Below are 16,020 nucleotides of genomic sequence, written 5' to 3' on the forward strand. Positions count from 1 at the left end.
AGAGCAGCTGCTGAAGGAAACCCAAAAGACACATGTTAAATAAGCTCATTCAGGTATAAGGTATTCAGAGTGCAACATGACCTGATGATATTCTTTTGACAAAATGAGACCAAATTATGTCTACTCCTTTAAGTGTCATCATCATTTTTTTATTGGGCAGTGAGTCCCTGTCTACCCAAATCTCAGCATTTAAATCAAGCAAATCTACTGTCTCCGCAGCAACATTTCCATCCTGCTGTTTGTATTGTGTGCAATAGTCACACATTGACACTAAGGACTGGTAGCATGTTTCGTTTCAGTCTGAAGAGACACTGGGTCAGGTGACACTGTACTGTTCCAGGTCTAAACACTTCAAGGCCCGCTACAGGCCAGGCTGTAGGAAAACAACACTTCCTTAAACCCCTTACACAGTACCATATGTGAGGACATGGACAGCTGACTAAGATCACTCTCGCTCTGTCTCAGTCAAATGAAAATCGCACTTCAGCTATGGTTACTGACCTCACACTAGTTGATCCCACACTGCTCTGAAAATGGATCCCTGTCACCAAAAAGTAGGTAGCGAAGAAACTTTGAGCATTATTGTACGGGGGAGGGGGCGTATGAGTGTCAACCCCAGCCAAAGTCAAGACGAGTCACAACTGGCAAAGTCAGAACATTCCTGCATCAACATTCTTACCATTCTAAGACAAAGGTACATTCTAAAGTAAGACATTTTCACCAAAAGAAAAGGAAGCTTTATCTGTACTGCTGCCGCCTCCATGAGAAGTCTAAATTTCTACAGCTGCTACCTGTGTTCTATGTGCACAAACAAGTGAGTGATAAGAGAGCTTGAACTTATACTTACTTTGTGTTAGTGAAGCTTAAGAAATCCATTATCATACAAAATAATTTTTTTTTATAAATATATGCCTTGGGTTGTGCTACATATTTATTCTCCTTGTAATATAAGCAAGCATGGGGCCTCACATGACAAGGAAACCAGATAGCTTGACCTGACAGTATTTCAAGAGCTAAATAAAAAGGGATTTGTGGCACCGACAATGTACACCATTATATTTCCATCAATATGATAAGCAACATGAGATTACCCTAAATCCACTGGCTTCCAGTTTGAAAACATCAAATGCTCTCAGAAATTCTCACATCTTTAGGAAACTATGAAGTGAGTGCAAGTACAATGTATCCATATGTCCTAACAGAAAAGGACAAGAGGCCAAGTGTTGAAAAACAATTCAAAGTTAAATTACTTACAAATGAATAATGCACATTATATAATAGAGAGTACTACATTAGTAGGGGTGGCAGATACAATGCACAATCTCTTGCACTTTGCTTTATATCTCCAAATGTTTGAACCACTAGAACTTGTCAGGCACATATTTCACTTTGTGATCATCCTCAAATGAATACTCGGTTCAAGTTGCTTGACTCAGAGTCAGAGAGCCGTTAAAAAATAGGTCTATCCAGCAATAGCCCTAATATGATTTGTTTGTCCACAAATGAAGGCCAACTGGTGTCAAAGAATGAAAAAAAGGTTGTGCTTCTCAAATACTTTGTAGATCAGAGAGAAAGGCAATGCATTTTGACAGTAGATTGTAGTCCTGGGTTCTTTGGCTGTTATGTTTGAAAGCATGATCCTATCGTCCTGTTTCACGTACATCACTAACAAAATTACCTGCTGTGATCTGTGCTATTATCAGTTCAATTACAAAAAATCATATACAATCTATGTAAATACAGTTTGCAGGAAAGCAGTTTAAATGACTTGCTTTATACACAAAATATTTTAATAGATTGAAAGTACAGCACAGAAACTGAGACCAGGAAACTTCCACTTATCAGGAGACCACCACCAAATCATAAGGTAGGTGTACAAATTGAAAACAGCTGGGGGGATAATCCGGAAAAAATGGCATTATATTAAAATAAAGCACAATTTAACAAAAGGCTGCTCGCCTATGTTTAAGTGCATTTAAGAACACCAGAAAGGATAGAGTTCACCCAGTTTACTAGGACGGTATCTCCCTCCTTTTAAAACTTTTCCTAGATTTCATTAAGAAGCAATGCATAAAATAGCAGGGTACGTGGAATGCATTCTACATAAAATTATGCAGAAATAGCATGTAATATAGTCAGATCTGTTCACTATGAGTCATGTAACAAAGCATTCAACATCCTACACGCGTAAGACTTTACATTGTAGCCAAGATATTTGAAAAATTGTTGTGCCACTTTAATAAAGTATAGTGACTTGGAAGAAACGCTATGAGTGATATCCAAACATAAACAAGGGCAGCACGAAATACAAATGCACTGACCAAGAAAAAGCACAGCTAAAACGCTCAATGGTGGTTTGATATAGCTATTTCTGTCTGCAGTATGCTCTGGTATTGCTGGCCTGGATATTAACTCACACAGGGCACCCAAAAACAGTATCAAGGTAGGCATGTTTGGCAGTTTGGATAAGAACCTAGCACTCTGCCACACAAGAGACCACTGCGATTGTGAGACAGAGGTCATACCATGTGTTTTTCCCTCTCTTTGGTGAGGTGGATAGATGTCCCCCATTCAGTCTGCTTGGGAAATCTCCAAAAGAATACACCGTTTTGTTTTTTTAAAAACGTTTACATGCTAAAGCTCAAGAAAAGATGAAGCATGGCCTTTGCTTTACAGACTATGTATTCTTCAAAGGTAATTAAAAGAAGTCTTTAAAAACGTAAAAAATAATGTAGTATTTGCGGGTTGAGAGCAGTTACCTTTTTTCTCCATTCGTTTCATATCCATCAGCTTATCTACATTATTTGGATCGTTCAGCCAAAGCTGCATGCGGACAAAGGGCTCCCTTCCTTTCAAGCTCAGTTTGTGCCAGGGCTTGGGGCGAGCTAGAAGGTCTGAGACGGAGCCTTGAGTTAGACCCAGGATTGTCTCCCCAAACAAACGCTGACCTGTGAAAAAATTATACGTCTAGTGAGAAGAAAGTGGGCAAAAGAATGCACAGGGATAAGGGAATTCTATTTAAGGTTAAACAACATGGTTGGCAAAAGACAATGTCCACCTAGTTTATTGTTTGCAAGACTATTTTAAGGGAAGATTTAGGAGAAAAGTGGAGGCTTTAAAATATATATCTTGAATTTTACTTAACAGTTCTGGAAATTACAAAAATGTGAAGGCTTGGTCACAAAAAAATATATCTTATCCTCAATGTCAAGGAGAATTTTAAAGTCTGCCAATTTGCCATCCCAGTGTCTGTTATATCCCACTAATGAGGCCAGCTGCATTTCTTTCCCAACTTAAGAGTGAGAACATTATACTTGCCTGTAATGTTAATTCTCATTTTGGTTCATTCTCTTTGTAGACTACTATTTTTACTGGTATTACTATGGGGAATTTATAATTTGTGATGAAACATTGAAAACAACTACAGCAAGTAGTGCACATGAGTGCCTTCTCTAACGAGAGCAATAGATTTACACCGGCATTTCTGGTCAATTAATGCTGCTAAACAACTGTCTGAAAGGACTGGATAAAGGTGCCAAGAACTATGTGACTTTACCAATAAAACTGCCATGATTAATTCTCCTCTCCCTCTTGTAGTCTCGCTACGCTTGCCAACAACCTGAATATGATCTTTCGATGAACAAAACATTATTAAGCGTGCTGCAGCATAGCTGTCTTGAACACGCTTCTGCTCAAGTCAAAGGTTAAGAAATGTCACCAAAAACAATTATAGGTAGTAGACCGGATCACAGTGCTGAAAATCTCCACGGCAGATGCTACCCCAAAGAATGCCAACATGGTGCCTTTTGCTTTAAAGGAAGAGGGAGCCAAACTCTCAACAGTGATATAAAAGGGTCGCAACCAGCACGGCATTTTAGACCACATGTCCATTTTGACATTACTCAACAACCCAAACATATGGAATATTTCCAACCCCTCCTTACTGAGGTGTGAACACAGAAAAGTAATGCAAGAAAACATGCAAATGGAAAAATGACACCTCAGATCAATCCTACGTGACCGTTATCTATGTATGCAAACATATGTAAAAACACAAAAAAAAAATCATCTATGCTACTAGATTTTATCCAGCTGCAAAAGGGTTCCACAACATCACAGAAGATATATGCTGAACATTGTGCCTCGTCATAGAATTTGTGTAACTCGTATATGATACCTAACAAACAAACAAACTGTTTGGGCCTGCATCACAATGTAGAACATTTCTTTCTACTAATTTTCCTCTATTTTTTATAGCGACACATTAACACCATAGACTATGATCTATTGTTGAAACACACTACCACTGTGGACTTAATCGAAGTCACCACTACAACGAGTCTGCTCCTTCCTTTTTAAAAAAAAAAACAGTCAATGAGCCAAACTGAAATTTACACTTTTATTTACAATTCAGATCTCACACAGTCCTCACTGTTTACACTCTTTTTGAGTCTTTATTTGTACTAGGGGAGAGGAGTTGGCCTAACAGCTAGGGCGGTCGACCTTGAATCTGTGGAACTGGGTTAGAGTGACGCTGTGACGCTGAACATCCTGTGATTCTGGGCAAATCAATTAATCTAGCCTAACAAAATGAATGTGTCCTCATGTAATGCAACTGATGCTATGTTAAGCGCTCCGATACCCAATTCTAGTCAAGTCCGCGCTATATAAAACTGTAAAATAAAAAAAAATTAAAAATACTAATCACACCAAGAAACCTTCAATCAATCTATCAATCAAGTATTTGTAAAGCGCGCTACTCACCCGTGAGGGTCTCAAGGCATTAGAGGAAGGAGGGTGGGGGGGGAGGAGCAGCTACTGATCGGACAGCCAGGTCTTGAGAAGTCTCCTGAAGGTCAGCAGGTCCTGGGTTTGTCGCGGGTGGGTGGGAAGGGTGTTCCATGTCTTGGCGGCGAGGTGGGAGAATGATCTGCCTCCGGTGGTCATTCGGCGGATGTGTGGGACGGTGGCGAGGGTGAGGTCAGCGGAGCGAATCTGGAGGTTCGGGGTGTAGAAGGTGAGTCGTTCGCTGAGGTATGCTGGTCCGGCATTGTGGAGTGCTTTGCGAGCGTGGGTGAGGAGCTTGAAGGTGATCCTCTTGTTGATCGGGAGCGAGTGCAGGTCTCTCAGGTGGGCGGTGATGTGGTTGTGGCGAGGGATTCCGAGGATGAGGCGAGCGGAGGCGTTTTGTATGATTTGAAGTCTTTTCTGGAGTTTGGTTGTGAATCCCGCCTAGAGGGCGTTGCCTTAGTCCAGCCTGCTGCTGACGAGGGCTTGGGTGACTGTCCTTCTGGTTTCGGAGGGGATCCATCTGTAGATCTTGCGGAGCATGTTGAAGCAGGAGGACAAGACTGTGTTGACTTGCTGGGTCATAGAGCGTAGAGTTCAGGATGAACCCCAGGTTGTGAGCGTGGTTGGTGGGTGTTGGGGCAGTTCCCAGCGTGGCGGGCCACTAGGAGTCGACCCATGCGGAAGGGGTGGAGCCGAGGATGCGGACCTCCGTCTTGTCAGAGTTCAGTTTCAGGCGGCTGGTCTTCACCCACTCTGCGACGGCCTTCATTCCTTCGTGGAGGTTGGATTTGGCGGTGGCCGGGACCTTGGTGAGGGAGAGGATCAGCTGAGTGTCGTCGGTGTATGCGAAGATGTTGAGGTGGTGTGCTTGGACGATGTTGGCGAGCGGTGCCATGTAGATGTTAAAGAGGGTTGGGCTGAGGGATGATCCTTGGGGTACGCCGCAGGTGATCGTGATAGCTTCGGATCGGAATGGGGGGAGGCAGACTCTCTGGGTTCGGCGGGTGAGGAAGGAGGTGATCCAGTTCAGGGTTTTGTCGTGGATCTCTGCATCGTGGAGGTGTGTGCGCATGTTGTGGCGGCAGACGGGTTCGAAAGCGTCCGAGAGGTCCAGGAGTATGAGGGCCGTGGTTTCGCCGTTGTCCAGCAGGGCCCTTATGTCGTCGGGGCGGCGATGAGGGCAGTTTCGGTGCTGTGATTGCTATGGAAGCCTGATTGGGAGGGTCCAGGATGTTGTTCTCTTCAAGGAAGTGGGTCAGTTGTCTGTTGGCGGTCTTCTCAATGACTTTCGCCGGGAGATGGGAGAAAGGTCGAAAGTTCTTGAGGTCCTTTGGTCCGCCTTGGGTTTCTTGAGTAGGGCGTTGATCTCGGCGTGTTTCCAGCTCTCCGGGAAGGTAGCGGTATCTAAGGAGCTGTTGATGATCTTCCGGAGTTGGGGTGCGATGATGGAGCTTGCTTTGTTGAAGATGTGGTGGGGCAGGGGTCGGAAGGTGAGCCGGAGTGGATGGTGTTCATGATTTCCTTGGTGTCTTCGTCGCTGACGTTGATCCAGGAGAGCAGGAGGTCAGTGTGTTTGGTGGGCGTCGAGTCGAGGGTGTCGGCATCTGTTGTCGGTGTCTGGGTGTCGAAACTGCAGATGGGGTGAGGATCCGTCGCCGACATCTGGCGTGCGCAAGACGAGCACGTCTTAAAGCCCGAAGGCATTCGCACACTGTTCTCAAGAAAATAGCCTAAAAGTGGAAAAAGAAGGCCTGAAACAGGCCACGGACAAGATGCGGATCAGCGTGGCACGCGGAAAAGAAGAAAACTGTCAGCGCGCCAGGGTGGGGCTTATGTGACCTCGCTGACGTCACGCCCGCGGAGGACGTCGGGGCGGAGTCGCGTGGTACCGCCCCCGGGCGCGCAGAGATGCTGGGCAAGAAAGTTTTCCGGATCCAGTCTCACGCCTAGGGATAATTCTACGTTAAGGAATCTGCGGCTAGTAGTCTCTATCAGATCCAGATAGCTCTTGTGCCACTGCGCCCGTTTGAGGGTTTCCTGATCGGCGCGAGGGTGTTGGCGCAGTCGTCAATTCATTGTCTGAAGTTGCGGGCCGCTGCGTTGGTGTCAGAGGGCTCGGGTGGAGAGCCTCGGGCGACGGTGGTGGTAAGCTGGTCTTCGCTGACTTTGTTCCAACTTCGGTGTGGGATTCGTTGAGAATGGTTGTGCGCGGCGAGTTTCCCGAAGGAGAAGTGGATGCCGTGGTGGTCGGTCCAGTGGAGTTCGGAGGTGTGGGTGAAGGTGACGTGGTTGCTGGCAGAGAAGATGGGGTCGAGGGTGTGTCCGGCGGAGTGAGTGGGTGTCGTGACGAGCTGTTTGAGTCCGAGGTTGGCGAGGTTGTCGATCAAGGTTTTGGAGTTGCTGTCGTTTGAGTTCTCGAGGTGGAAGTTCAGGTCTCCGGGGAGAATGTAGTCTGCGTAGGCGAGGGCGTGTGTGCTGATGAGGTCGGTGATGGAGTCACTGAAATGCAGTCGGGATCCCGGGGGTCTGCAGACGAGGGTTCCTCTGAGGGTGGTGTTGTGATTGACGTGGATCTGGAAGTGTAGGTGTTCGGCCATGCTGAGGGAGTCGTCGGTGTTGGTAGAAATTCTGATGGTGTTCCTGTGGACGATGGCAATTCCTCCTCCTGGTTTGTTGTTTCGGTCCCTGCGGGTGATCTTGTAGCCGTCCGGGATGGCTATGGCTATGTTGGGCGCCGAGGAGGCGTTCATCCAGGTCTCCGTCAGGAAGGCGATGTCCGGGGAGGATGAATCGAGCAGGTCCCAGAGTTCAATGGCGTGCTTGTGGAATGAGCGGGTGTTGAGTAGTATGCGTCTGAGATGGTTGAGGTTTGCTTTGGTGCGGTGGGCAGGACGTGCGGGTGTGCGCTGGCAGGTGTAGCTTCACTTTAACTCCATAGCATAAGACATAGATTGGGTCAGTGGTCTACAGAATTGGATTTTCACATTGTTTGGATGAGGTTGACAGGAGGAGTCGTAGATGGTTTATTTGGACATGCTACTAGTCCCATAGTAGCTACTAGACACGACAGTAGTCCCCGAATAACCTACTTAGTTTGAATTTAAATACTCGTACCCTGGAAAAGAAAAATATTTAGGTGTCAGAAATCAATTTGGATTCTAACTTAATTCCGATTCCCACATTGTAGAAGTTATTCAAACCTTTTCTGTTTGGACAACTGAAACTAGGACTCCTCTTTACCAGCTCAGTCTACGATAAAGGAGTGTTCAGAAATCTCATTAACAATAATTTGAATTATGACAGGACAATTTTTTGCGGGCTGCCTGCAAGCAAACTGGCTAGTCTGTACCATACCTAATCTGCCGCTGCATGGCTCATTTTGCAGATTGATACGTTTGATAAAAATCTCATTGGTAATCCTCAACTACTCCCAAAAACAAGAATTTTAAGATGGTTTTCCTGACTTCATTTTCGTATTGCTTAGTCTCGATGTGCTTCAAGGAAAAAAGGAATAGAACCTTTGACATTTGCATATAGATTGTTTCCTACCATCAACATGTAGGTATGCATGCATAAGTTATATGCACCTATTCCTGCGTGAATATGCACCATTGCCAGTAAAGGAGCTAATCAGTGAGTCATTGTTTAAGTGGTCAGCAGTAGGGCTTTGATAATGGGAAAGACCACATGGACTCAAGAGTGAATGAGTCACCTTAAGGGTAACTTAATCCTTATTTTACATCCCATCTCTTTCCAGTTCTCAACTTGTGTGTAGATTCTATGTAAATTTAGAGATGCAATAGGGATGAAAAGAAAGAAGGCAGCTTCGGGCAGCTTAAATCTATAAATAGAGTTTTCCCACCATTTTCTGACCAACTTTAGCATCGCTCCAGGACGAAACCTCTAGGCCCTAATTTCACCAACCTAACCCAGTACACCCTGCATGCATCTCTACGTCACCAATATGGTCTCATCAACATAGGTTAATGTTCTCCACTAATGTCGTTATGCTGTGTATAACACGCTCCACAGACAAACAATCTCTCCTCTAAGGAGACAGGTGAGGTGTCTATGCAAAAGGTGGAGTAGATCAGAGGACCAAATCTGGCAAGGCTAGGCTGAAACAACTAGGATAATTGCATGCCCAGCTGCCCTTCAGTAAAGCCTCATGGATCAGAGGGTTAGGGAGCAAACCGTACATAAAAGCCCTGGGCCGTTACATTATAAGACCATCCCCCAGTGAACTGGATCCCCTGCCAATCCAAGAAACAAACGAATCACATTAATTGAGAAAGTCACATACTGACATGTGGAATTTCCATTTGCATAATTATGCAAAATTTCTGGGAAATTATGTAAAATGAAATTCTGTCATTTAGCACTATATTTTAGCATGATTTGAATTCTCAAGTCAATTTTTGACATAAGGAAATGCTTTGTGCAAATAATAAAAGGGTGAAAAACAACAGTGCCATGAACTTGCATTATGGTTGCTTTGTGCCTGAGCTCCTGCGTTATAATTTGTCACAAACAGCAGCATAATAGTTTACGTATAATCTCATGTAACAACCATACCAAGACATTTCCAAAATTATACCAGTGTGATTTAAAGTTTACCTGGGACTCGTCACAGATCCATCCAAAGAAGGTTGACCATAAGCCTCAAATAAGGAATGAAGAACTATTCGAATACCCACCCACGTAATAAGTAAATATGTCTGGCTCTGAAGTTGTCAATCCCCAGAATGTGGGAGAAGGGTAGTAACAAGTCTTGTTGCTGTGCGTACTCCCATAGAGCTACAAACAGCGGACAGAGCTATGGAAGTAGGTACCCTTTGGTACTGTATGTAAAAGAGGCCATGGTGCTGCGTATATGGACTATAAACACCCTGGATCCCTGCACTGATTGTAAAGCTTTCAACTAGAAGATTTATTGAACAAGTTTACGTAGCCATACAGATCGCATTACTCCCACAAAGCATTCATGAAGAGATCCTCTCAATAGGCCTCTGATCAGATTCAGTAAAGACTAAGTGCTGCATATCGGGCAGGCAGATAGGGTATAACACCAAGAGGCTGTGAGCATTGACAAGTCATTTCAAGGTTGTAAACAAGGATCATTGGGTGAGCATACATTCCAAATGGTCTTCTTGCAGTGTATCCCAAAGCTCTGTTTGACTTAACTGTAGTAAGAGCTTGTGAAGTTTGTTAATTAAGTTTCATCACTATGCAGAATCTAGTATGTCACAGACTGGTTAGTCAAAAATGACCCCCTGTTTGGCTGATGGCTTTTACCCTCTCTGGAGATTATTTGAAGGCTGTAGTTCAATGCAGCTCTTCAGTGCATAATCCTTTTAAACAGGACAAGAATGTTTATATAATTCACTAAGAACTTAACCTCTTCTATGCCCATGACGAGATAGTCTCGTCATGGAGCGCGGTTGCGCTGTGCCCATGACGAGACTATCTCGTCATGGACCCCGCCCGCTAATACAATGCCCGGCACAGGAGGGGGAAAGGGCGGGGCACTGAAGGGGTTAAGCTTCTATGGGGGTGAGGGAGGGTGCAGACTGCTTTAGGTCCTAAATATTCCCGATGGAGCAGAGCTCTCGTTCATTTTTCCTTACAATGACGTAAAGGTTCCTGTTCCCTTTTGGGGTGCTCTACCATTTTGATTGCTCTTAAAGCACAAGTTACGAACCTTCGGTAACGATAGATCTGTAAGAAACATTAGTTAGTTATAGATTCCTTACCTTAGAATTACCCCCAGGTGTCAGACTGGATCCAGAAAGATATTTCGTCAGCAGGACCTCTGCGCGTCGGAAGGTGGCGTCGGTAGGCTCCACGTCCGTCGTCTGCGTCGTGGTTGCCGGGATGAAGTCGCGGCAGCTACTTAGACGCCGCCCTCGCGCACGGACGTCTGTTCTGTACACGACTTTCCGCGCCAGAAACGAGGAGCCATAAAAGACACTGACCATTGGTGCACAAAACTACGGCCCTGAAAGGATGACCTTAACCCTGGAAAACAGTTCACAGAACGGGGAGGATGGGTGGGGCGGTAAGGAATTCCTAACTAACTAATGTTTCTCATAGATATATCGTTACCGAAGGTAAGTAACATGTGCATCTGAAAGAAAAACGTTAGTTATAGATTCCTTCCCTTAGAATAGATACCCCAGCAATACCAACCCCAGCAATACCAACCCCAGGTGTGGGTCTGCGAATCAAGAGCACACCAGAAAGTCCTGGAGAACAGAACGGCCAAAGAAGCTGTCTCTCCGGACTTGGCTGTCCAGGCAGTAGTGTTTGGTGACGTGTGCAGCGATGCCCACGTGGCTGCCTGACAGATGTCATTCAGAGGCACTCCTCTTCCCAAGGCAGTAGTGGCTGCCGTCGCCCTGGCGGAGTCAGCGCGTAGCCCGACTGGAGGCTCCTTTTTAGCCAGAGAGTAACAAGCCTTAATACACAACACGACCCATCGAGAAATGGTGCGTTTGTGTACAGTCCGACCCTTCTTTGCATCCACGTAGCTAAAAAAAAGTTGATCATCCACATGGAACTGTTTTGTGCGATCCAGATAGAAGGAGAGAGCACGCTTTGGGTCCAGATGGTGGAGCCTCTCTTCTTCCTTTGAAGGATTCGGAGGTGGAAAGAAGGTGGGCAAAGTAATGGCCTGCCTGATGTGGAAGGCAGTGACCACCTTAGGAAGAAAGGACGGACGGGTCCTGAGAACCACCATGTCCGGATGAACAGACAAGAAAAGAGGTTTGGAAGTAAGAGCCTCAAGCTCACTCACCCTTTCAGCGGAAGGGATGGCTACCAGGAAAGCAGTCTTAAGAGTTAAGAGACGTGAAGGACAGTTATGAAGCGGCTCAAAGGGAGCGCACATCAAATAAGTCAGTTCAAGATTCAAGTCCTACTGAGACATAACAAATGGAATTGAAGGAAAAGATTTGTTAAGCCTTTCAAGAAACGGTTAACTACCGGGGACTTGAAAAGAGAAGGCTGATCTGATAGCCGAAGGAAAGCAGAGATGGCAGAAAGGTAGCCCTTGATAGTGCCAAGAGCAGAGCCCTGCTGGGCTAAAGAGAGAAGGAACAAGAGCACTTCTGAAAGAGGGGCAGGAAGGGGATCCACAGCCTTTGCTGTGCACCATGCCACAAATTTGTTCCACCTGCAGGCGTATAACGACTTTGTGGAGGGACGCCTGGCTGCCAAGATTACGTCACAAACTTCAGAAGGCAGGTTGAAAGCCGTCAACTGCTGCCGCTCAATCTCCACACAAGGAGCTGGAATCTGGACAGGTTCTGGTGGAGGACTGTCCCCTGCTGCTGTGACAGAAGATCCTCCCTTACAGGCAGTCGGATCAGAGGATCGATGGCCATGTTGAGCAGCTCGGGATACCAGACTCTTCATGCCCAATCCGGAGCCACAAGAGTGACTTGGGCCCGGTCGCGCCTTATCTTCTTCAGCACTTGGGGCAGAAGTGTTATAGGCGGAAAGGCGTACAACAGGCTGCAACTCCACTCACGATGAAAAGCGTCGCTGAGCGAGTGCCGCTTTGAAAATTCCAACGCGCAGAATTGCTGATATTGCGCATTCTCTTCGGTGGCGAATAGATCTAACCAAGTCTCTACCCACTATTGAAAGAGACCTTGCACCACCTCCGAGTGAAGACGCCATTCGTGATCCAACATGCAACGGCGGCTCTGTTCATCCACCCTGGCGGTCAGAGAACCTGCCAGTGTTGAACCACCAAGGTAATGCCTTGATGTTCCAGCCATGTCCAGAAGCGAAGAGCCTCCTGATATAGGGTCCAGGACCCCACCCCGCCCTGTTTGTTGCAATACCACATGGCGGTGGTGTTGTCCGTGAACACCTGCACCACACTTCCCCGGACAGAGGGAAGGAATGCCTTCAGTGCAAGTCGGATTGCCCGAAGCTCCAAAAGGTTGATATGGAGCTTGGACTTCCCCGGAGACCAGAGTCCTCTGAACTCCGCCTCTCCCATGTGGCCTCCCCATCCTAGGAGGGACAGATCGTCACCACTGTGTGCTCCATTTGGGGAAGGGAGAGGGATCTGCCATTGACCCACTCGCGATTCGTGAGCCACCACTGCAATTGTCGTGCAGTGCCCTCCGAGATCTGGACATGATCGGACAGGTTGCCCTGATGCTGCGCCCACTGGAACTTCAGGTCCCACTGCAGAGTCTGCATATGCCATCTGGCATGTGGCACCAGCAGGATGCAGGAGCCGGAGGGTCATCCTGACTGAAACCCGGGATAGAGGCTGAAAGAGCGGAATCATAGCCTGAATATCCCGGACTCGCTGCTCGGGAGGATAAACCCCAAACCGCGTCGAATCCAGAACCGTTTCGATGAAGGGGAGCTTCTGAGAGGGACTCAGGTGCGACTTCGGCACGTTGTGAAGAACCCCAGCAAATGCACGAGGTCGGCCGTAGTCTGAAGGTGGTTGACGACTGCCTGATGCAAGCCCGCCTTCAGCAACCAGTCGTCGAGGTAAGGGAAGACTGACACTCCTGACCTACGCAGGTGAGCTGCAACCACCGCCATCACCTTCATGAACACCCGAGGGGCGCTGTTAAGGCTGAAGGGGAAAACAGCAAACTGCAAATGCTCCTGGCCTACCGTGAACCGCAGATAACACCAGTGGGCCGGCAGAACGGGGACGTGAAAATATGCGTCCTGCAAGTCCAACGCTACCATCCAGTCTCCTGGGTCGAGGGCTGCCAAGACCTGAGTCAGCATTTTGAACTTCTCCTTCCGGAGGAAGCGGTTGACGTTCCGGAGATCCAAGATGGGACGCAGACCCCCTTTTTCCTTTTTGGGGACCAGAAAGTAGTGGGAATAACAACCACTTCCTACTTCCGGCCCAGGAACATACGCAGAGGGCCGTAACTTCCTGCTGGAGAAGCGCCAAGTGTTCCCCCGACATGCGGTGGTACTGAGGTGGCATGGCTGGAGGGGTGGACTGAAAGTGAAGGGAGTAACCCTTGCGGATGATCTGCAACACCCACTTGTCCGATGTGAGAGCGAGCCAGTGGGGGAGGTGATGGCGGATCCTGCCACCCACCGGTGTGGGGTGCTCCATAAAGCTCATATTAGGAAGGTTTGGAGGTAGAAGCAGCGGGGGCGGAGGTCGACTGACCTCCACGCTGATTCCCAGACCTGCCCCTGCGGAAGCCGCGTCCGCGCGGAGGCTGGTTCTGTAAAGGCTTGCTAAAGGAATGTGCCTGGGCGCCCCTGCCTTGGCCACGAAAGGAACGAAAACCAGAAATGGCCGGGCTTTTCATCGAACAACCTAAGGACTTGGCCGTAGCCCGCGAGTCCTTAAAACGCTCCAGCGCACTGTCGGCCTTATCATCAGACAGACTGGTGCCATCCATGAGCATGTCCATGAGAGAGCTCTGTACATCTGACGAGAACCCGGTAGATCTCAACCAGGCGTGGCGATGAAGCGCCACAGTCGTAGAAATGGCTCTACCCAATGAGTCCGCGGTGTCCAAACCACACTGAATAGCGAACTTAGCTGCATCTCTACCCTCAGCAACAGCTTGAGACAGCACAGCTTGGGCCTCCTCAGGACACTGAGGCCACACCTGTGCAACGGCATCCCACACCGCGTGAGAAAAGCGGCCCAAGAGGCAAGCGATGTTGACCGACCACAGCCCCAAACTGGCCGAAGAGAACAACCGCTTGCCGAACTGCTCCAGCTTCTTAGAGTCCTTATTCTGCGGAGCCGTGGGAAAGGCACTCTGGGACATCGAAGCTTGGATGACCAGGCTCTCGAGCGTAGCATGAGTGGTCAAAAAGGCAGGTCACCCGGCGCCGGGCGTTGACGTCTGGCAACATTCTTATTCACCGGGGCCCCCGTGTCAGGCCGCGACCAAGTGCCTAGTAAGACGTCAGTGAGGGCGTCGTTAACTGGCAGCAGGGGCTCCAACGAAGAGGGCGCCGTCTGGAGCACCTCAGTGAGGAGATTAGTATTGAGGGCCACCGTAGGAAGATCAAGTTGGAGGACCTCAGCGGCCCGACGAAGCACCATCGTGCAGGAAGCGCCCTCCTCCATGGTAGGCAAACCCCGGGTCAGAGCAGAGATCAAGGCCGCCGGCCTCTTCTAACTCGTTCGCCCAGTCCTGCTCGGAGTCACACTGACGAGCAATAGGGTCCTCGGACCCCTCCCAGTCATCCTCCAATTCCGCCGTATGCGGGACAGGCTGCAGCGGCGGGTCAGGGACCGGGGAAGGAACAAACTGCGCCGGGAATGGCGCCAGACGGGGCTGAACCGGCGCAGTGTCCCAGTGCGGATCCCAGGAAGGGACAAAATTGTCCAAGAACCTGGGCAAAGGTGGAACAAATGGCATCCACTGCGGCGCCGGAAGCGAAGCCAAAGGCAGCGCTGGGGCCCGAGCCGGCAGGGCGGGAACTTGTGGCGACTTGGCCGGGGCCAGCGGCGCAGGATCCTGTGGCGCCGGAGCCGCCAGCGACATATTGCGACGACAGGCCCCACAAGACTTAAAACCAGGCATCCCTATGTGCACCAGAGTAGACAACTGACAGGGGACAAAAAATCTCAAAAAGATAGTAAAAAAGTAACTGAGGTACGTGCTCTAACTGGATCTGCGCTTACTGGAAGGAAGAGCTGATGTCAGAGTGCATGGGTGGCGCCTAAGTAGTCTCTGTGACTTCATCTTGGTGCATACGACGCCAGCGACGGACGTGGAGCCGCACAACGCCACCTACTGACGCGAAGGGGTACTGCTAGCGAAAAAACTTTTCGGATCCAGTCTGACGCCTGGGGATTATTGTAAGGTAAGGAATCAATCACTAACGTGTCTCTTTCAGATTAACAGACTTTAATACACATGAAGACCCATCGGGAGATAGTCCGCTTGTGTACAGCCTGACCTTCCTTGGCGCCAACGTAGCCAACAAAGAGCTGGTCATCCACCCTGAACTGTTGTGTGCGGTTAAAGTAAAACGAGAGTGCACGTTTTGGGTCCAGACGATGGATGGATTTCACACCCTACAATCCAGGCCAAGGACTGGAAGGGACATATGATCTATGAACAGAACAAATTAGTCTGGGTTGGAGTGAGAGTATATCACCTTGCAAAAGGGCAAGCACCCCAAGGGAGGCGAGTACAGAAAAGCCACTACCTGAAAAGGTCCTCGCAGAACGGAGAGGACGGGCGGGCGTTAAGGAAT

The 16,020-nt window shown here is 48.2% G+C and overlaps 1 protein-coding gene across 3 annotated transcripts in view; it reads right to left on the reverse strand.

Annotated features, from left to right (window-relative positions):
- Window positions 1-16,020, reverse strand: part of CUX1 (cut like homeobox 1) — a 1,097,219-nt gene that overhangs the window by 94,658 nt on the left and 986,541 nt on the right. For 2 of the 3 annotated variants that reach the window (XM_085649842.1, XM_085649841.1), the window contains one exon: window positions 2,760-2,948. The exons of the other annotated variant lie outside the window; for it this stretch is intronic. In XM_085649842.1, the coding sequence (XP_085505968.1) occupies window positions 2,760-2,948 (189 nt within the window). The remainder of the gene's footprint in view (window positions 1-2,759; window positions 2,949-16,020) is intronic. 3 annotated transcript variants of the gene reach the window in all.

This window comes from Triturus cristatus, chromosome 3_2, assembly GCF_964204655.1.
Source record: "Triturus cristatus chromosome 3_2, aTriCri1.1, whole genome shotgun sequence".
In the NCBI taxonomy this organism is placed as follows: domain Eukaryota; kingdom Metazoa; phylum Chordata; class Amphibia; order Caudata; family Salamandridae; genus Triturus; species Triturus cristatus.